The sequence below is a fragment of the Onychomys torridus genome, chromosome 12 (genome assembly GCF_903995425.1).
Source record: "Onychomys torridus chromosome 12, mOncTor1.1, whole genome shotgun sequence".
Classification (NCBI taxonomy): domain Eukaryota; kingdom Metazoa; phylum Chordata; class Mammalia; order Rodentia; family Cricetidae; genus Onychomys; species Onychomys torridus.
This window is the reverse complement of record NC_050454.1, coordinates 13,418,089-13,440,686: the sequence shown is the minus strand read 5'-3', so window position 1 is coordinate 13,440,686 and position 22,598 is coordinate 13,418,089. Positions and strand designations below refer to the sequence as shown.

The 22,598-nt window shown below is 40.7% G+C and overlaps 2 protein-coding genes across 17 annotated transcripts in view; both read right to left on the bottom strand.

Annotated features, from left to right (window-relative positions):
* Positions 1-11,206, bottom strand: part of Lrch3 (leucine rich repeats and calponin homology domain containing 3) — a 112,946-nt gene extending 101,740 nt beyond the window's left edge. For 3 of the 16 annotated variants that reach the window (XM_036203924.1, XM_036203932.1, XM_036203923.1), the window contains exon 1: positions 10,806-11,206. In XM_036203924.1, coding sequence (XP_036059817.1) covers positions 10,806-11,067 — 262 coding nt within the window. In that variant the 5' untranslated portion in view covers positions 11,068-11,206. The remainder of the gene's footprint in view (positions 1-10,805) is intronic. The other 13 variants (XM_036203929.1, XM_036203927.1, XM_036203925.1 and 10 more) reach the window with 8 other exon arrangements.
* A 6,418-nt stretch (positions 11,207-17,624) lies between these two features.
* Positions 17,625-22,598, bottom strand: part of Fyttd1 (forty-two-three domain containing 1) — a 28,757-nt gene continuing 23,783 nt past the window's right edge. Inside the window, exons 7-9 of the mRNA XM_036203875.1 lie at positions 21,938-22,012; positions 21,323-21,449; positions 17,625-18,742 (exon numbers count right to left, since the gene is read on the bottom strand). Coding sequence (XP_036059768.1) covers positions 18,644-18,742; positions 21,323-21,449; positions 21,938-22,012 — 301 coding nt within the window. The 3' untranslated portion in view covers positions 17,625-18,643. The remainder of the gene's footprint in view (positions 18,743-21,322; positions 21,450-21,937; positions 22,013-22,598) is intronic.

Here is a 22,598-nt window from a genome sequence, read left to right as displayed (position 1 = left end):
TCATACTCCCTATCCTAATCTCCCTGTTCCCAAAATTTTTATCCTTCTTTTTGGTTTGTTTGTTTGTTTGAAATGGGGTCTTACATAACCAAGGCTGGCCTTGAACATGCTATATAACTAACCGAAGATAACCTTGAACTGAACCTCCTGCCTCCACCTCTCAGGTATTGTGGAATTACAGGCATACACCACCACATCTAGTTTTCTTTGTTCGTTCTCCCCCCCCCCCCCCCCGGGTGTGTGTGTGTGTGTGTGTGTGTGTGTGTGTGTGTGAAAGTTTTTAAACATGTAGGAAAGCTTTTCGTAACATGTTTTCATATTAAGATCAGTACTTTACCTCCTATGCTTGCCCCATTCCTACAGCTGTTTGTAAGTGATTATACCTGTTACAGCCCATGTGCCTGCGTCACTGCCTACATCATGTGGCAGGCCTGCTTCCCAACACTGCTCCTGAAAAACATAGAAGGTGCAGGCCAAGAATAAAACCCTTTCTATGTCCATCCCGCTTCACATGTCCTCTAAGTGAGGCATTCTTGGTTCCTTTTAGTGAACAAAAGAATAAAGACTTGTGGAGCCTCATTCTCTATCATCTTACATGGCAGCTAAAGCCAGACAGAATGATACTAAGGACAACTTTAATCATTTCGTGTGGAAGAGCAGCAGACTTTAAAAAAAAAAACATGAAAAATTATTATCCTCCATTATTTTAAATTATTATTGAAATTTTAAAATAATAAAGCCTTAGGAATTCTTGTCCATCTTCTGCACCCTGAACCATTAGGAGGCTTGTCTCTCATGCAGCTCTAAGACTCCACCCTGTCTGACTCAGACTCTACAGGTCACCTCCTAGGGCTGCACTGTTTAAAGGGACACAGGTGATTTCATTAACACTCACCTGACAACCAACAAGCTTTCACTTGATAATGAAACAGCCATCAGCTGCCAGCAGGGCTCACAGCTGGAAACCCAGGACAGCCTGGGCTATAGTGTGAGGTAAGGTAAACTAAATGAAACTAATTAACTTACTAACTAAACTGGCCAGTTTGCTACATAGAAAGAAGAAAAGAAAAGCAAGAACATGCTTGTAATCCTAGTACTTAGGAGGAAGAAGATCAGGATTTCAAAGACATCTAAGCTACTTATAAAGAGTTTGAGGCCAGCCTGGGCTATATAAAGCCCTATTTAAAAAACAAAAGCAAAAATAAACCCCAGCATGTTATCGGGATTCTCTTAAAGTAAATGGGACTTGCATAATTATCAAATTATATATACCAGATAAACATAGAAACCCTATTTTATTTTGTAAGGACCTTACAACTTTGCCAGATTCAGAAACTGTTACATTGCTACTGGTTTTATTTTGGGTACTAATTGTCTATGACATCAATTAAAGAAGGTCTGAGTATCTGTCTTTTTTACACCAAAGAGATGTAAAATCACTAGTAGTATCCTTAAGGATGTTCTAATTGAATTCTGCACTAAACCTAGTAACAAAGAAGTCAGCTATCATTTCCAAATCTCATTTTCTCATCTACCAGTTTGTTTTTTAAGGGATGGATAAATTTCCTAGGAAAATACAACTCATCAAATATGAATAACAAAGAAATGTATTTTGAACAGATTGATAAAGACTAAAGAGAATGGCTCAGTAACAAAGTTTCTCTCAAACCAGGACCTAATGATTTCACTGCATTTAGAGTATACTGACCTGGGACAGAGGAGATGGTTCAGCAATTAAGAGCATGTACTATTATTCATCTGCTCTTCCAGAAGACCAGACTTTGACTCCCAGCACCCTGGTCAGGTAGCTCACAACTACTTCCCTCCAGCTCCAGAGGGCTCCAATACCCCTGAACTCTACAGGCACCAGCACCTGTGTGCACATGCAGCAGTTAAAAATAACAAAACTCAATCTTTAAAGACTACTGACCAGCCAGGTGTAGTAGCACATGCCTTTAACCCCAGCACTTGGGAAGCAGATGCACGAAAATCTCACTAGCCTTCATACTGAGTTCTAAACTATAAAGTGACACCTTGTCTCACAGAGCAAGAAATAAAAGACAAAACAAAAATCACCTACTTCAAACTTTTTCCAAGATTGAAAAGGCAGAGATTACCTTACCAAGCCATAGAAAAGAGCATAAGAAAACAGAAGCACAGGAAAACATCCCTGATTGATATAACTACAAAAACCCTCAACAAAACACTTAACAATCTGCCGGGCGGTGGGGGTGTATGCCTTTAATCCCAGCACATGGGAGGAAGGGGCAGGTGGATCTCCGTGAAGTAAGGCTAGCCTGCTCTACAGAGTGAGTTCTAGGACAGCCAGAACTGTTAACACAGAGAAACCCTGTCTCGAAAAACCAAAAGAAGAAAGAAGAAGAAGAAGAAAAAGACTGGACAAAGACAGCTGGCAGGATGGCTTGTCCGGTAAAAGCTGTTGCTACCAAGCCTAACAACCTGAGTTCAACCCTTGGGCCCATATGGTGCTCCTGCAGATTGTCCAGTGCCCTACATATACATGGGTGTGGCACTTTTGTACTCACACACAAAATTAATAAAAAGTTAAATGGACAAAGGAGCTAGATAGATATAATTAAAGGGGAAAGGGTGTTCAATTATCACTAACTACCAGAATAAATAAATAAATAAAATACACGCTGGGCAGTGGTGGCACACACCTTTAATCCCAGCACTTGGGAGGCAGAGGCAGGTAAATCTCTTGTGAGTTCAAAGCCAGCCTGGTCTACAAAGTAAGTTCCAGGAAAGGCTCCAAGGGAGACCCTGTCTCAATAAATAAATAATAAATAAATAAGTAAGTAAGTAAGTAAGTAAATGGATGGATGGCTGAATAAATAAATAGATAAATAGATAAATAGATAAATAAATAAATAAGGCACAAAATACCTCACCACTTGTCAGAATGGTTATTATTAAAAAGACAAAAAATGACAAGTGTTAATGAGGATGTCGAGAAAAGGTAAGTCTTGCACTCTGTAATAAAACTACTTTATTACCCAGCAGTCACTTGACAATGAGTTGGACAACCCTGATTCCTAAGCTTCAGAAGTACAACTGATCTCAATCTATGCAACCCTTCATGACTCCTTTTCTCTTCTCCTATGGAACCAGCACACTGATTTTTAAGGAAAACACTTCCTTGATTTTTCTTTATAATTTTAATGTTTATGTATTGTTCCTGCTTTTGAACTTAAAAAATATATTTGAACTACACATATCATGTCAAATTCACAGGTCCAGCATTTTTTCCATGGTTCATCCATATAATAAATATATTTGTGGCTCATTCATTTTCACTGCTAGGAAGTCACATAAACAGAAACATCACAATTGATTCATCTATTACTAATAAATAAGCACTTGAATTGTCAAATATGAATACTGTTGTGAACACTTATATGATGTACACATGCATTCATAAAAACAGCTTCCATAAACACAAGTGTCTTTGGAGTATGTATCTCAGAGTTGACTTTTCTAGACAACAGAGCATATGCTTTTTTTGTTTTGTTTTTTTTGTTTTTCAAAGCAAGGTTTCTCTGTGTAACAGCCCTGGCTGTCCTGGAACTCTATTTGTAAACCAAATTGGCCTCAAACTCACAGAGATCTGCCTGCCTCTGCCTCCCAAATGCTAGGATGAAAGGTGTGTGCCACCACCGCCCAGCTGAGCATATGCATTTTTAACTGTACTGGATAATCCAAACTCATTTTCAAAGTCAGTGCTGATATCAACTCTCTCTTCCATCAGCAGTGCATGACTGTCCCCACTCTTGACATTCTCCCTGGGGTGTGGTTTCATCAGCTCTCTAAATGGTACCTCACCTGTGGTTATTTTCCATCCCCTTGATTACTGAGGAGGTTGAGCATTTTCCCACATACTGAATGGCCATTTGGAATTCCTCTTTGGTAAAGCATCCACTCAAATGCTTCCTCAGTTTCTTACAGGTTCTCTTTTTATTTGCAGAAATCCTATGATGCTCTACATACCATATGCATTTTTTGGAAATAAGCCTTCTTTCACATTGTGGCTTCTTATGTCTTCAGTGAAAAATCTGTTGTGTTGTCTGTTGCTTCTGTAGGAAGCTAGCCTAAGTACAGTTGTGTATATAGCTTCATGTAGCCCAGGCTGGCCTCAAACCTGCCACCCACTCACCCATCTACCCTGGATATAAGATGCAGTATGCTACACATGCTAGGCAAATACTCTACTTGAAATTAAGATTTATTTTAGGCTTCTAAGTGTTTTACCTGCATGTACATTTAGGTATCACATGTGTGCCGGGTGCCCGCAGAAGTCAGAAGAGGGTGTCAGACCTCCTAGAACTGGAGTTATGGATGATTGTGAGCCACATGTGTGTGCTGACACCCAAACCCAGATCCTCTACAAGAGGTGCACATGCATGTGTCACAGTGCACATATGGAAGTCAGAAGACAACTTGCTGGAGTTAGTTCTTTTTTTCCCAGAACATAGGTTCTGGGGATCGATTAAAATTATCAGGCTTTGGGGCTGGAGAGATGGCTCAGAGGTTAAGAGCACTGGCCGCTCTTCCAGAGGTCCTGAGTTCAATTCCCAGCAACCACAAGGTGGCTCACAACCATCTGTAATGAGATCTGGTGCCCTCTTCTGGCCTGCAGGGATACATGCAGATAGAACACTGTATACATGCTTCACTTAAGAAAGTGGGCCCTGCGCCTTGCCTGGCCAGCACAGCAGAGCTGACCCTATTGACAGGTACAGGTGAACCTACCCTGAGAACTTGTGGGTGAAACATCTGAGATCTGGTCCTGCCCCTCATCTACCATATGGTGGTGTAGGCAGGGAAGAGAATCATCTCTCCTCACCCCTCCAGGTGGGAGAGCTGGCCCTAAGGTCATAAGAGCAGGAGAATGGCCCCTACACTTTGCCTGGGCAACACAGTAGAGCTGGCCCTGATCATCTAGGTGTGGGAGAGCCCACCCTAAGGTGAAATCAGGAGACTGGGCCCTGCCCCTTATAAATCACTGTAAGGGGTGAACTAGCCCTGGCAATCCTGGAGAGCTTATCCTGGTGGTGAGGATGGGGGAGAGCTGGTGGCTGACCAACCGTGCAACCACCCAGGCCCAGAGCCAGGATTATGAGGTCCTCACACCCACCCCATCTATGATCTGCTGGAGCATGTGAAGGGACCAGTCCTGCAGACACAAAGCTGCAGGAACTCTAGGACGCAGGGCAACAACAGGGTAGAAACCAGAGGCCTTAAACCAGACCAGTAATCTCTGCAATGAACACTTCCAAGGAAAGCTGTATGGACAGCAGGGTTTACTGCGTGACTCACTGAGTCACACTGCAGCCTCCATGAGGAGATTTTTCTTTTTCTCTCTTACATTTGATTTTATTTTGGGTGGGGGGGTGGTGTTGCAAAGGCAGAGAGCAGATACAAAGGGATAGGGAAATGAATGGGATCCAGATACATGATGTGAAAGACACAAAGAATAAATAAAAAGAAAGTTAACAAAATTATCAGGCTTGGTGGCAAGTGTCTTTGCCCACTGAGCTATCTCACTGGCCTAATAAATCTTCTATTTATTTGTTTTGTTTGTTTGTTTTTTGAGACAGGGTTTTCTGTATAGCCCTGGCTGTCCTGGAACTCACTCTGTAGCCCAGGCTGGCCTCAAATTCACAGAAATCCACCTGCCTCTGTATCCCAAGTGCTGGGATTAAAGGAGTGAGTACTACTGACTGGCTAATCTTTTATTTTTAATAGATATATTTGAGATAACATCTCACTGTGTTGCTCACTGTTGTCTGATACAGGATTCAAATTCTTGTGCTCAAGTAATCCCTCACCTTGGTTTCTTGAGTGATTGGGAGTCCAGGCACATACCCAGCTCCCTCCCTCCCTCCCTCCCTCCATTCATTCATTCATTCATTCATTCGTTCATTCGTTGCTTGATTGATTGAAACAGTCTCCCCAGCTATCGTAGGCTGGTCTTAAACTCCCTATTCTCCTGCTGCAGCCTTCTAAGTGCTAGGATTATAGGCATGTACCACTAGATCTAAAATATTTTTTATTTTAATAGCATCTATGGCTAGTGACTATCACATTGAAAAGTACAGTTCTAGAAAAAGTCATGAACATACATGTATTGTGATTGATATAAAAAAAACATTATTTCCACTTAAGACCTGGCACTCTAGTACATATTTCCAAACCTTATAAAACCATCATTTTGTGGGTTACAGATTGCATTCTTGACAAACTGAATGGCATTTTAGCTGTCTCCATTCTTCTTGCCTAGGAAATAAGTATTCATTTTTTAGAGTCTCAATTCTCAAGACTTTGACGATCCTGCATTACGTTGGTGCACCCATTACATCTCCATTTATTTTCTTTTCAAGTCTGATTCTGCCCTCCCCATTCCCATCCTCTCCTGTTTCTTGCTTGCTGTCTTCCATTCAAAACCATTTCTTACAGTTCAACTATGACTCATGTTTGCCGTCTGTGAAATACTACCTATCTGGTCCTCTCAGTCTACAGTCTAGAGCACATCATTGAAACCAAGAAGGCTTCTCATCTGTAAAGTAACTCGGATGGGTACCACGGCTCCTCCAAGTTTTAGAATTCTATGAACGCTGGAACAGGCCTAGTTAGATGAATTTTGTTTGCCTTCCCTCAAGCTGATTCTTCCTCCTTTTCAAAATGCCAGAAAAGACTCGCTTTTCTTTTCTTGGAGAAAGACTCGGAATCTCTCAACTTTCACTATCATTTTCTTGAATTGATGCTCTAGCTCCAGTTTTACGCTAAAGCTCCAGAGTGGCTTTGCTTCTGGCTGTACAGCACTGATTAGTGGTGCTACCAATCATGACACCAATGGGGGATCAGGCAAACAAATCTTAGGTTTCAACCTGTATGACCCAGTGATCAAAAACACAAGTTTTAGAATATTATGTGTATGACTATTCCTGAGACAGGGTCTCACTATCTATCCTTGAACTTCCTAAATAGCTCAAGCTGTCTCAACCCCTTAATCCTCCTGCCTCAGCTTCCTAAAGGTTAGAGTTATAAGCATATACCAGCATGTCTGGATAAATATGAATCTGAATCCTAGTTCTGTTGCTTTCTGGCTGTGAAGTCCTGACTGAGTTGTAACATCTCCTGAGTCTCAATTTTCTGATGTGAGGAGTGAGGGAAAATAAATTAGTACTCACACCTCACACAACTGTATGCTTGTGAGGTACCTTAGCACAATATTAGGTTAGGGAAAGGCTTGGTGCAGTTTGCAGTTAAAACTGTGCAAGTGTGGAGAGCTTGGCCCAGCCTGGAAGGCTGCTGGGAAATGGTGAAACCCTTAGGAAGTTGGGTCACTGGAGTTTTGTCCTTGAGGAGGATACAGGGAGCCCAGCTCCTGGATCTCTGTTTCCAGGCCATCACAAGATTAGCATACCTCTTCTGCTTTCAGTAACTTGGTAAAGTGACCAGGGACTAGAACTTCTGAAGCCAGGAGCCAGACAGCCTTTCCTCCTCCTTAAAAACAAATTATTTTAAAAATCGTCTTTAATAATGTGTATGTGAGGGGGTAGGGAATGTGTGCACGTGAGTACAGGTACCTTAGAAGGCCAGAGGTTTCAGATCTCCTGGAGCTGGAGTTACAGGCAGTTATGAACTGCCTGCTGTGGGTGCTGGGAACCAAACACAGTCCTCTACAAGAGCAGTATATGCTTTTAACTACTGAGCCATCTCTCCAGCTCCATTTCCTCCTAAGCTAAGTATCACTGGTATTTTGTCACAGTAACACAGACAACACTGACTGGGCTCAGTAAGTGCCAAGCATGGCTATTAACAATAGTATTACCTTTCTGGTCCTCCATTGTTAACAGCCCACCTATCTTGTTTTGTTTCTTGTTTTTGCTTTTCAAGACAGGGTTTCTTTTTGTAGCCCTGGCTGTCCTGAAACTCAAAGAGATCCTCCTGCCTCTGCCTCCCAAGTGTTGGGATTAAAGGCATATGAGATCATGCCCAGCATTATCTACCTTTTTAAACAAATGGGAAAAAAACTCAAGCAAATTCTAATTATGCTGAGTTGAAAATGGTATAGGTAATAATAAGTGCTGTTTCTTGGGATGTAAATTCTTAGAAAGCAGCAATTCTACCACAGACATTCCATACTTAATGAAAGAACAATCTATGAGCCAAGTTTTATGCAATTTTACATGGTTTTAAATTTTCTATAGTATCTACTCTATGCAAAATAGATTTCTAACTATTTTAAGTCTGAATTCAGGCTTCAGAGATGGCTCAGTTGTTAAGTGTGCATACTGCTCTTGCAGAGGACCTGAATTGATTCCCAGCACCTACAACAGGTAGCTCACCCTCCAGGGGAGCCGATGCCCTCCTCTGGTCGGTCTGCTTAACACCTGCACTGTGTTCATACGCACATACCCACACCAGAGACACACATACAAACACACATCATTTAAAAAGTAGTTAGTCTGGATTCATCAAGTACCTACAAAAAAAGAATGGGTTTTGGAGTTATGTCAAACAGGACTCCAATCCTAAAGAACACCCTCTTCCTTTGTCCTCTGGCTACTGGTCTCTGAGCACATTATTAAATATCTCTAAGCTTTGCTTTCACTCTCTGCAAAAAGAAGAAGAAGAATGCCTCACTGCACACAGAAGCTGCTTGATACAGTGGAGAGAAGTCAGATAAAAGTGCATCAACAGTAGGAATATCTGAACTATTTTTCCTATGAAACTGGGTGTAATCATATTTAATCCATATGCTGTATATATTTAACAAGGCAATATGTTTAAACATCTAAGGATGAATAACAAATAATGAACACTCAATAAATTATGTCACTGACATCAAACTGCCTATTTAAAACTATTTTTGTTCTAATTATAAGGGCTGCTGAAGTTAGAAATGAATCTGGTGTAACAGGTTATAAAATACTTTGTGACCTTTTAATCTCTTTTTTTTTATACTTTTGACCAGATAAAATGTCAACCAACAAAAACAAAACCTTTGATTTAATATAGTAGCTAGAACATTAAAGTATGAATGATAATATACCTAAAAAAACAGAGCTCAAAAAGGAAAACTTTCCTTGAGGTTAAATATTATCCCTCAGAAATGTTTGGTTTTCTTTGTCAATAAAACTTATTTCTTGATGGCTCAAACTGTTGCTCCTAGAATTACTTAAGAGCAGATAAGATAATAAGCTAGATAGAATGCTCTCATCATCTTTTTCTTTACCTTCAGGCTTAGTGTAGCAATACTGAAATGACTCACCTAAGTATAAAAAAAATCACTCTGCCAATCAGCCCTCTCCTGAGCAGAATCAAGAAGGCAGGGGTCTGAATGACAATTTTAGATGATGCCTATCAACACACATATAAAAATTCATGTTTACTTTAGCAAATTTGTACCATTTAGTTTAAAAAAAAAAAAAAAAAGAGAGACAATTTTCAAAGAAAACTCCCCAAAACAAGCTTTAGTAAGCAGAACAAAAGTTTCTTTGGAAATAATAGTTTTTAGCAGAAATTTAACATCTTTTTGTTTCAATTTCTTTTTAGTGTTTAATGCAGTGTGTGTGTGTGTGTGTGTGTGTGTGTGTGTGTGTGTGTAAGTCAGAAGACAACTTTCAGGAAGGAATCAGTTTTCTCCTTCCACTATTCAGGTTCTGCAGATCAAACTCCGGTCGTCTGTCAGGCTTGGCAGCAAGAGCACTTTTATCCACTGAGCCATCTCACCATCCCCATGCTATTTATTTTTCCAACATGAGTGACTATATGTAATAATTGCTGATCTTTGATGACTACAGAAGCTTAAGAAAGTATTCACTCTAAGATGTTAAAATTGAACAGAATGAAGATGACACAATGTATATTGCACATTCACTAACTACAGAAAACACAAAAAATTTAAACCACTTCGTAAGGGACCTCTCCCCTTATATTTATGTAAAACATAAAGACTCAATTCTTAACCTACTCCCTGCGGAAACTAAATTCTAAACACAAGAGGAACACATTATAGCATGCTGAATACCTCAATCACCATACATTGTTCCCCACAACTAAGGAAACCAAATAACACTTAATTCCCATTCTCTTTCCTGTCTCAAACAATATAAGGCGAAGTAATGTTTTTAAAGGGAAAAGCAAATATAGACGAGGTAGACAATATCCTATGAAGTTTTTCTTCTCACGTTTTCTTGGAGGGCACGTCAGGGTGAAAGACGGAAAGTAACGTGCACCTAAAGATGCGCTATTATTACAAGTACTTTTCGGTAAGTCAACAGACGGAGGCGGAGACTTAAGTCACAGCGCTGGAGTCCACATTACACACACAGACTCGCACACACTGGGGCAAACGCCAGCGCGGACATGGGTCCTCTGACAATGCAGCACCCAGCGTCACCCGGACTACCGGGGAAGAACGTGCTTGCCACACTCCCCAACTCCCAGCAGAGTCAATTCGGCAGCCCAGATCCAAAGGGGCCTGCAGACACCCGGGTGGGGCAAAAGTCTACCGGGGGCTCCGGCAGCGGGATTTCTGACGGCGACTCCAGAAAGATCATCCCTCAGTCGCCTCCGGCCGGTCGGAGATGATGCTGCGCGCCGCCGCGCCCCAGGCTCCGGGTCTGGCCAGGCCGGGAGGGCGCGCGGTCCCGCCAGCCTCCCCCGTTACCCGGGTCCCCGGGAGCTTCGGGCGCGGTCGCCACACGGCCCGCACCCGACGAGCCCCTCCCCACCCCGCCGGTCCCGGGCGGCAGGGATGCCCGCGCCCCGCTCACCAGCCCGGGTGGTGTCCGTCAGGTCGTGGTTGGCCGCTCCCCGGGGAAACTCCCTCAGTTTCCGGCCGCTCAGGCTCAGCACCCCGGTGACCGCAGCCTCCTCCAGGGCTCGGTCGACCGAGCGGCTCCACGAGCCCGGGCCAGGACCAGGGCCTACCCCAGGGCTCGGCCCACAGTTAGCACCGGAGAGGTTTCCCCCGGACGCCGCCGGGCCGGAGTACTCCGCAGCCGCTGCCACAGCCACCAAGCCCGCGGCCGCCATTTCCCAGCCGACAACTCTCCGGCGCGGCTCTGCGCATGCGCCAGCCGAACCGCTGGGTGGGCGGGGAAAGGGGCTCGCGGACCCCTGACGGCTGTCCCGGACGCGCTGGTGCCCCGCCCACACCGAGGATTTCTCGGGAAACTACTGGGACGCCGCCGAGCGGCCACAGCCCTCTGCCTGGACCCCCAGCGGTGCTTCTAAAAGGCCAGCACAGAAACCATCTTTAACAACGCCCCGCAGCACCCCGTCTTCCTCCCTCAGTGGTGGTTACATTGAGGAGCAAAGATTCTTATTAGCACTGTCGCTGCCAGAAACTTGGGCAGTTAGAGGAGACTCCATGGGATATGCCCGAAAATTGTCTCTCGGCTTGTCACCGTACTGCCAGATGATTTGTGGATATTCGCATCAGATTTGTATGATTGAGGGGGGGGAAACTACTGTGTGCGAAGATTTGGCTACAAAGCCCCTAATTCTTGTTGAAATTGTTATGTATTTTAGAGTCTGCTTTTTATGAAAGAGCTCTTAACGAAAACAAGCATCTTCAAAGTATGGCTGATAGTGCAGATTTTATCACTGACTAGAACAGAACGAAGAATACTTAAGTCTAAAATTCAAGTCTGCAACCAAAATTGAGAAAGACAAAATACTTTGACTATAACTGTAGGGATTAGGTTTAGAAGAGAAAGACCAAAACTGAAACCATTCAAGTAATGAAAGAGTAAAGACACCACTCAAATTTAAAGGAGTTAAGACATCCTGATACTGCACTCTATCTTAGTTTCCCCAAATCTGCTTTAAACTCAAACCATTCCTAGTATGTGAGATAAATTTCCCTTACCATTCCCTTTAATTTGCTGTGGAAAATACTAAGGGCTGTCAGATAAAGTCTCTTTTCTAAAGAATTATCTAATCTTCTTTCGGAATCCAAGGAGGCCAGTTACAGGAAGACGATAGTAAAGGCTGACCATGAAGAGGGGAGAATCATCTACCAGAGTTCACAGCAAAGGAATCTCTCTCAAGGATGAAAGAGGTTTTGAACCAAAGCTGAAGAATTATGAAGTAGGATGGGATGACAAAGGGAGCCAAAGTCCATAATGGAAGATGAGTAAACATATATTCAGGTATGCTTTTCATGCATTTAAGAGCATTAAGATGCAAATGAGAAACTCCATCGCAGAGCATTAAAGAAAATATGAGGGTTGGGGATTTAGCTCAGTGGTAGAGCGCTTGCCTAGCAAGCACAAGGCCCTGGGTTCGATCCTCAGCTTAAAAAAAAAAAAAAAATGAGGTGTAAGAAGTTACTCATCATTCAAGGCCCAACTTCAGGAAGCCCAGATAAGCACTTTCCTGAGTATCTAAGTTCAAGTTGTAAAAATGTTTCAATAATAAAGTTGATTAGTAAGGGCTGCTCAAGAGAACTGCTCTATGAACTCCCTCCTTTTTTTTTTTTTTTTTTTTTGAGATAAGAGTCCCAGTGTAGCCCAGGTTGGCCTTGGCCTTCTGAGCCCTGAGAATACAAAGTATTTGATACCTGATACCATGTCTGGCTCTTCACAATGTGACATACTAGTTTCTTTTGCACCTAGTCCCTACAATAAATTATTGTCTATTAATGGGTCACTGCATGGCAAGTAATGTGTAGTCTTTGTCAAGTAATGTTTATCCAATATATGTATTTTCTGGTCTTTCTGAAGTGGTTATTCTTCAAAAGATACTAAACTAGCCAGGCATGGCAGCACAGGCTTGTTGTAATCCTGGTACTTGAGAGGTTGAGGCAGAAGGATCCAAAGGATCCAGGCCAGCCTAGCTACAAAGGGATACCTGTCTTGAAAAATACAAAAGATTAAGCTGGACTGGCAAGATGGCTCAGTGTGTGTGTGTGTGGGGGGGGGGGGGGTTTGTCACACAACATAAATTTAATCCATAGACCCAAGGTGGAAGGTGAGAGCTGACTATTGTCTGACCTGTGTGTGTGCCTACACACACACACACACACACACACACACACACACACACACACACACAAACTCTATATAATCCTACAGAATTGCCAGATGTACCTTTCCAAATGCACCCCTGCCATTTAAACTTGCATTATTTTTGACAAGTTCTTAGTAATATGACCTCTGTCTATGGACATGTACACTCCACTGCAATCCTAATGTACTATGCTAATCCTGAACTGACCAGATGTGTTAAACTGAGGCCAGTCTGACTTGATTTGAAGTCATTAAAGAATTAAACTTGAGGCTATACCAACTTCCCATATCCCAGGGAATTTTGGAAGGGCAGACCATATGAACAGTAACAAGGAAGTGTGGAAACCAAGAGAAGTAGATAGATTATGTATTAACACCAGAGAGAATGTTGAGGGGGAAATTAGAATTTTTCAGAACAGGGTCCTGCCTCAATCAAGCAACCAATGAACAGAACTAATGAAAGCAGGCAATTATTCCAGCACAGGCATTTAAATCCTGTATTGGACAACAGTGAGACAGCTGGGGGGGGGGGGCAAAGGTGCCTACCACCAAACCTGGCAACCTGAATTTGCTTCCCAGACGCCATGTGGTGGGAACAAAGAGGAGACTTCAGAAAGCAAGCTATCTTCTATTTCCACATGTGCTGACACATGTGCATGTGCGACACACAAACACATGTACATGTGCACATGTGCAAACCATGCATAATATGTAAAATTAAATCCGAGGTGCAGTTGGTTCACTGGTTACAACTTGTTGCTCTAGCAGAGAATCTGGGTTCCGTCTAAGCTCCCACATGGCGGTTTACAAATCTAGTTCCAGGAAATCCAATGGCCTCTTCTGACTTCGCCAAGGACTAGGCATGCACATAGTACATACATATAAACACAGGCCAAACACACACACACACACACACACACACACACACACACACACACACACTAAAACGTTTCTTTTTAAGTTGTTAAGGGATGGGAGATCAAGGATCCACTTTTGAGATGTGTAAAGACTTGGGGTTTCAACTATGAAGTAAATGCAAAATGTGTAGAATTCTTGATTCCTTCAATTTTTTTTTTTTTTTTTAAATCTAAGACAGTATCTATGTAGCTCAGGCTGACTTCAAACTTGTTTTCCTGCCTCAGCTTTCTGAGTGCTAAGATTACAGACATACACTATCAAACCCAGCTCTTCAATCTTCATAGATACCATACTACGGGTTATAAGAAATGAAGTTTTTGTAACATTAGTGAAGAATTAGAGTTGTAAAAAGGCGGTGCTCAAAAGGAAAATAGAAATTAACTACTGTATTTGACTACCATTCTAAGGAGAGGCTGAACAAAAGGCAGTGTGGGTTTTTCAGTCTTAGGAGCTGCAGACTCCCCTTCTTCCTGTTTATTTCACAGGCTAAAACTTAACTAACTCATTCAATACTAAAAGGCAAATTTCACTAACGTTAAAAAAGCCATTAAAAATTCATTGTGGGTACTCCTTAAAGTTCAAAAATTTGATGTACTATATCCTCTTTAAATTTAAGAAACGAACTTGGTGAATATTCAACAATGTTTGGTCACTGCTCTTAGTTTTGGTTTTCCTGAGACAGGTCTGGCTCTGCCTGGCCTGGAACTCACTATGCAGACTGGAACACAAAAATCTTACTGCCTCTGTCTCCCAAGTACCAGAACCACAGATGTGCACCATCACACCTGCCTTTCTAATTCCTTTAATAAGGATTAAAAAAATTCTGCAACCAAGTTTCACACTATTTTCTTCTCATTCGAAGAAATGGAAAAGGAGGAAAGTAGACATTAATGGCCACACACACTAGGTAAAGAGCTTCCTATTCATCTTTAGTATAGTATATATTAGTATACCCCATGTGAGTATACTTAGAAGTCTACAATTTCCAAGCAAATCTTTACATCTCTCAGTGGTCTACAGTATCCAAAATTATTTTCACAAATGCTTGATGTTTACTGAAGTATTCATCTTGAAATGTCAAAGGGGATGGAGAGATGGTTAAGAGAATTCACTGCTCTTGCAGAGGATACAGGTTCCATTCCCACTACCTACATCAAGCTGCTCACAGCCATTTCTAACTCCAGTCCCAGGGGATCTAACACCCTCATCTGGCTTCCATGGGCACCATCACACAGTGCATACACATACACACAGGTGCAAACACAGAAACCAGTTTTTGAAATGGGACAAAAGTGGGCACTGTGGCACATACCTGTAAACTCAGTATTTGGAAAGCTGCAGCATAACTATGTGATGCACAGCCTGGAGAGGGAGGAGATGGCGGGGTAGAAGAAAGGGGAGAAGGAGGGGGAGACATTGACTGACTGTAATACCACCCTCACCCAAACCTCAAGCTCCAAATAGAACCATCTTCAACTGAGATTTAATAGTTGCAAAATAAATCATTCCAATTAAATGGGGAAGGTCTCCTGCTCAGAAAGGAGCAAGTTCTTTTTTGCTTTAATATTGCCTGCATGTGGAATATATGGAATTCCTTGTTGTGAGGAGTAAACTATTTTCTTTGCCTAATCTCTTTAATACCTCCAAATTGCACATACCATGTGAATTAATTACAGACAGCAACATATTATGCACACTTCTAACTAAAAAACTGAGAACAATTCTTGTATGTTTTTTAAACATAAAGTATTTTATAATTTGATTATAGTTAATAAAGTGACAAGTTTGTATGTTTAGAAGTTCGTGTGTGTGTGTGTGTGTGTGTGTGTGTGTGAGAGAGAGATGGAGTCTGGAATTACCAATCTTCTTCCTGGTATACACTGGCAACACTGGCCTTTCTAATGAGCTTCAGTAACTGCAACATCAAAGTAATAAAGTAGGAATTCTCATTGGAAGAACAGACTTACTGAGCATGCCACAAATGCTGAGACAGGGCTATACCTCACAAGTTAAATACCACAAAACTACTGTCGTCTATGTGGGAAGTAGTTTATTGTCCACTGAGAATGATGTGAGGCTCAAAACATGACGGCTACATTTAAGTCTTAGAAAATGTTGGTTCTCACTCTGCTAAGATGTAAAGGGAGGAGGGGCGGCTAAGCAGGTGATCTCTAAAGGCTCATCTAGTTCTGTGCTCTGCTGCAGACTGCTTGATTATCTTTAACTCTTCTCAGCTACCTTATGCTGGAGCCTCGTGTTACCTAAGGCATGAAACGGTCCAAAGGCAGTGAGAAGAACGCCAAGAGTGTAGACTTAACTTCAAATCCTAGAAATCATAACTATAACCACTACAAAATGCTTTCTAACACAGAACAATCTAAAAACCACAACTCAAATCTTTACAGCTCAGAATAACTCATGTGAAACCTGTTACATTTTATTTGTCAAAAATGAACAGCTTCAGAATAAATCTAATGAAACTTTTCCAAAAACACCGAAAAGTACAGTGTAAAGCACCTCCTCATTAAATACAAACTTTCATTGTGTGATGCACCGCATCAATGTTTTGCATACACCTTGATGCAAAGGAAATTTGAAGTCGCACCCTGTTTAAATTAAAAAAAAAAAAAAAAAAAAAAAAGGCTTCATAAACTGAACCAGGACGACTACAACCACATTCCAGGAAAGGAAATTTCTCCCCACAAAGCATATTGTTTTGTTTATATGCAACATGTTAGCACACAGAGTTTTAACTTAGTTGTATCAAAGGCAAAATTTACTTTGAAAGAAAAACAGATGTATGAAGAGCAAACCTTTACTATACCAAAGGTACTGTTTTCCAATGTACTTAGTGTCAACATTTGGGCAATTTTTAAGGTTTTCCAAAAATGGAATTACCAAATCCTCTGTATAAGAATATTTAAAACAACAGGAAACAAAGACTTTTATACTGTATTTTCACAAATTGTTCCAAAGATAGTGTTCACACTCAGTTGTTTTTCCTTCGCTTTAAAATAAGCTACCAGCAATCCACTCTAACAGGTTTTGTTCCTGAACCAAACATAAATCTTCATATTGGCCAAATGTTGTATAATGAGTCCTTGGCCTCAATGAAGACATCACAGCTGAGGAGAAACTAGAGTTTATTTTCAGATTCTGTGACTGGCTTCCGAAATTCCCTTATCAAGTAGAAGTACTGGCAATAACCGACACTGAGGACCAGATTTAGATCTTTGGTATAGGAGCGAAATTGTTGTGATTTTCCCATGACTAGCATACGCCAGTAAGAAACTCAAGGAGCATCAAGACAGCGAAGTCTAGGATGCAATGAAGACGGGCAGGAAGCAGGGTACTTTGTCTCGTTTTACAGGAAAATGAACAGCAGACACACCTAAACATCCTCTCAGAGATTTGAAATCAGAGCAAAACAAAAGGTCAAGCTTCAAAATGACCACTTGATAACCCGTAGCTGGAATGTGTCGCTGCATTTTGGCATTTTACTGTAGTTGATGATGTACGACTACGTGAGGACTCTCAGCACTATCTTGGCACAACAGACCTCCAGAGTAAGAGAACAACCCATTCTCTCTAGAATGCCTCAACTTTGGGTGATACAAGATACAGTGAACATGTACTGAAGTGTAACTTTTCTTTTTTTTCTCTTTGTGACAGATACAAGTAGATTTTTGTGTGGGGAGTTGTAAGTTATTGAACTTAACAAACCTAAAAGCTTTTTTAATAAAAACTTTTGAATATGAAGCATAGGACTTTATGTCCAGTAAGTGTACTGTCAAAATACCCACAGATTCAATTCCTTTCAAAAGGTGAGATTCTTGTCAGCATCATGTATAGAAGAACCAAGGACAAAGGACTCAGGACGGCACTGAAATCCGAGAGTGTAACTATGGCCGGGTCTTTAGGTCTGTACTGTTTCCAGTCCTCCGTCCTGAAACTGTCTTCCGTGTCTTCAGCATGTACTAAAGACAGACTATCAGGGTTTGTATTGCGCATCTCCTGCAAAGCCCTGTCAGATAACTTTGTACGTAAGCGTTCCCAGCTCTGACACGCTGTGATCTGAGACTAACCCTGAGAGCCACATTCTTAGTAAAGTTCAATACTAAATGCTTAGAACCCAGGGGGTCAATATCTAACAAAAACAATAAATGAGCCAAGTTCTAAGTATTTCCATACATCTTACGAGGCAGAACTGAAATTCCACCACTGTTTAAAAATCCCACTCATGACAGAAAGGCAGCTGTACTTACTGTCCCAGCACATGAATGGCAAGTGACAGCAGCACAGGGGTGTACTCCTGTTTCTGAAGTCTAACCATGGCAAAGTCTACAAACTGGACGACAGTGATGAGATCCTACACAGCACACTCATAAAAATAATCAAGGTCTATCTGTCTGTCTTCCTTCTGCTTCACGAGGAATCTAAGAAGTCAATAAAGAATTGCTTTGTTTGGGCCAACCATGAAATCTTTATGAACAGATAGGTATATTCCCTGTTATTCTTTCAGGGCATTATTTATACATTAAAAAAAAAAAACCTTCAAAAATAAAGTTATTTAGGCTTGTGAATATTCTGAAGTAAAGTTTCTTGAACTTCTCTGATGAACTCTTCAAGCAATTCAACTCTTCAAACAGTCAACACTTAAGAGCTCCTCTGCCGTGGATCTATCCCACAGTTACAAATCGGCTTCCTCCTTTGTTGAATGTGAGACTGGCTCTTTGCTCTTTCAGAATCCCAAACCGTTCATTCAAAGTCATCCCTGTCTACAGAAAAGGAGGGAAAAATTAACTTGACAGAAAAAACCATTTCCTGTATATGTGATTTAAAGATTAATAGTAATTAGCAATACGTAGCATCTTGAATTGTATTTAATTCAATTCTAACAAAGATAAGGCATATATAATTGAGCTGCCTATCAGTAGCTCTAGAACTTAAACTAGGTAGGCCAAGAATCCTTATCTTCCTATCACTAGAATGCCTACATTACATACTATATAAACACACACATACTACTATTACTATGGTCTATAACACACATCCAAGATACTGCTAACTGAATTAATTTGGGGCTCTGCAAACACTGTTACAAATTCCGGTGATGCCTTTGGTAAAGAGTTACTTCAGCTGGAGCTGGCATCCACCTTTGATTCCAGTACTCAGAAAGCAAAGGCAGGTAGATCTATGAATTTGAAGCCAGCCTGATCTACATTAAGTCCCAGGCTAGCCAAGGATAAACAGTGAGACTCTGTCTCAAAAAACAAAAACAACAAACAATAAAAATGTTATTTTATCCAGAAATGATGGCCTACTCTTAATATCCCAAGAGGCTGAGGTAGGAAGAAAATCATGCATAAAGCCAGCCAGGCTATAGTATTATGAGATTGTGACTTAAAAAAATAATAGAACTACTGAGTATTTCAGAATGAAGTTTTTAATTGAGTGCCCTACAAAAATTCAAATAAAACTCTGGTTTGAGTAACAACTAACGAAGTGCTTCCAATCAGAAAAGAAATTAAGAATAAGATCAAAATGAACTAGAACACATTTGTCTCTTCTTTTCCACATCTGGTATTAGAGACTATACCAAGGACTTTGTCTATGCTAATCATGTACTCTCTCATTAAACCAAGTTTCCCCTGATATGGCTAACCTTAAATACCAGGACCTTATCTCTGCCAAATTGTTCTCCAAAAAAGTATATGATGAAATTCAACCATAAATTCATGATAAAAGCTCTCAGCAAATTATTAAGATGGGAGTTCCCTCAATTTGATAAAGAGAATCTACAACAAAATTAAAGCCAACAGTATTTTATATGTGTAGATATATATAGTATATATACATATATCTGTAGGTATATCTATCTATATGTACACATATATGTATATAGATACACATACATATCTATATTTTGTAACTTGAGATCTATATTCTTAGAGTTGGAAATAGTACAGGCAGGCAAGCTATAATTCCCAGCGTCTGACAGAGAGGGAAAATGGAAGTCAGCAATGGAGACCTGAAAACAGATTAGAAGAGGAGTGGGGTGTTTTCAGAGCAGAGAGTGAGAAGGCCCTGAGTGTCACGGCAAGGTGCTTAGGGCTGGTCAGTTCCTGAAGAAAAATAAAGGGGGAAAGGCAAAGCTATACTTTGAGTTCAAACTCAGAGAAGTGGGCAAGCTTAGCTGTGCAGGTGTGTAACAACTGCTAACACCTTACACCCGTGGTCAAACTGTCAATGTTCTTCCTCAGGCTCTGGAGCATGGCAAGCCCATTAGTCTTATGATGCTTAGCCAACACTGTAGTCAATGTACTAGCCATTATAATAAAACAAAAAAAGGCTTTAAACACTTGAAGAGAATTTGGAGAACAAGTATTTATATAAAAAACCCTAAAGAATCCACAGATTGACTATAAAGTTCAGTAATTTTTTTTCAAAAAGCAACTGATCAACCAAGGTGTTTTTATTTTTTATCTTTTAAAAGATTTATGTATGCAGTTTATGTTTGTGGGTACTTTGTTTGCATGTACATACGCACACCAAAAGAGGACATAGGATCCCATTATAAATGGTTGTAAGAAGCCATGTGGGTGCTGAGAATTGAACTCAGGACCTACAGCAGAGCAGTCAGTGCTCTTAACCATGGAGTCATTGCTCTATCTCCCCAAAGTTAAGTAAATTTAAGAAGATCAAAGAATACAGTAACACACAAAACTGTCAAAACCAGTGAGCTATCACTTTACACTCACTTGTCACTATACTCGAAGTGACAGATGATGACAAACAGTGACAGGAATGTGGAGAAGTTTAGAAACCCCATATATGCTGTAGGAATATTAAGAACATAGCCACCTCTCTTGGTAGTTCCTAAAAAGGTTAAATGTGGAGTTAGCACACAGTCCACTAAAAATCTATCAAATATATCCATTCGCATCTACCAAAAATAAATAAATGAAAACATGCTAACATAAAGACTGAAAAAAAAAAAAAGATTTATAGTAGCCAAAGAACATAAAAACTTCCAACTAATTAAAGAAGACATAATATGTGACATGTATGTGATGAACACTATTCAAATAATAAAAAGAAAATGCTAATATGGATGAAACTTGAAATAAGTTATGGAAGTGTAAGAAGCCAGGAACAAGATCATATATCACAAGATCCGATTTAAATGAAATGTCAAAGCAGGCAATCTGAGACAAATATCAGATTAACGGTCGCCTAAGAATTGGGGAAGGGGTTGTTAGGCCACCCTCTTTAGTTTGCTATAAAATGTTTTTGGTTATCAGAAGGCTGTCAGTGAGTGGTCCAAAGAAATAGAAGAAAAAAAGGTTTCGTCTCACCTGTTTCCCTACACTATTTATGTCAAACTGCAGAGGAACGCCTTTGGGAACCTTCTTCACATCAGGCTGCTCTCTTCTTGTCAAGAAGGAGGGCACAGCAGCACGAGCTAATCGTGGTTTCTGAGCTCTAGCAAAGAAAAACAAAGTTCTAGTTAGTTTACCAAATAAAAGTAGTCAAAATTTCTTCACACATGTTCAAGTAAAGTACGGCTATTCCACTGTGCTCGAAACCAGTAAAGATAAAGTGCCAGCTCTTGATGGACGACTACTCTAATTACCAAAATGTATAACTGTTCACAGAATACCCTTTCAGCTATAACAACATTTTAAAAAGTTTTTTCTTCCTTTTATGTGTGTGAGTGTTTGCCTCCACCTTGAACTCACTATGTATCTGAACCTGGTCTTAGAATTCAGGGCAATCCTCTTGTCTTAGCCTCCCAAGTATTGGGACTACAGGCTTGATTAGAGTCACAGATATCCTTTATCTTTGCATCTCATTTTATCCTGACTTAGACAGTACACTCTGAGCACAAGTCCAGTACTTTTCATTTTCCTATTATGCATCAAGAGGTTACAATTTCTGAAGAAAAAAGGGGAAAGAAGAAAAAGACTTACACCGGGCACTGTACAGCTCCAGGGTTGTCAATGGATACAGTCAATATCCCTCCATTTGTGGTGGAAGTACGCCACCTAGGTTTGAAATGTTTTCTTAGAATGGAAGCTTATAAATCTTACAGTGTATCCCACTGAATGATACTTATTTTGCCTCTCTGCCTGTTTGCCTTAGTGTACCAACCAAGTGTTCCACTACCAAGATAAACTCTCAGCTCGAAACTGTACTTTTTCAAAGCAGCCATTCCTTTTTTGATTACACTTACACACACACACACACACACACACACACACACACACACACACACACACACGCTGAACCCCACCAAGATTTAATTAGGTATAAGAACTGCAAACCTGAATGTGTCAAGATACTTTTCAATGCAATGAATATACAGACATTTTAAAAATTAAATGCAGAGGAGCGTCTAATGAAACTGGGTAGTCTCATCCCAGGCCCCTGCTCACCATTTCTAATCCAGAGGTAGAATTTCTGACCTTTCCTATTTTTATTGACTGCTGGCTACTTTCAGCTCATTAAACAAGATGTTTATGTAAAAAGTTCTTCCTAGACAAAAACAAAAACAAAACACAAAAACTTCCCAAGCTGGAACAAGGTCTCACTATTTTCATAGCTGTATTTCCCGTGTTACTTTTCACTGGA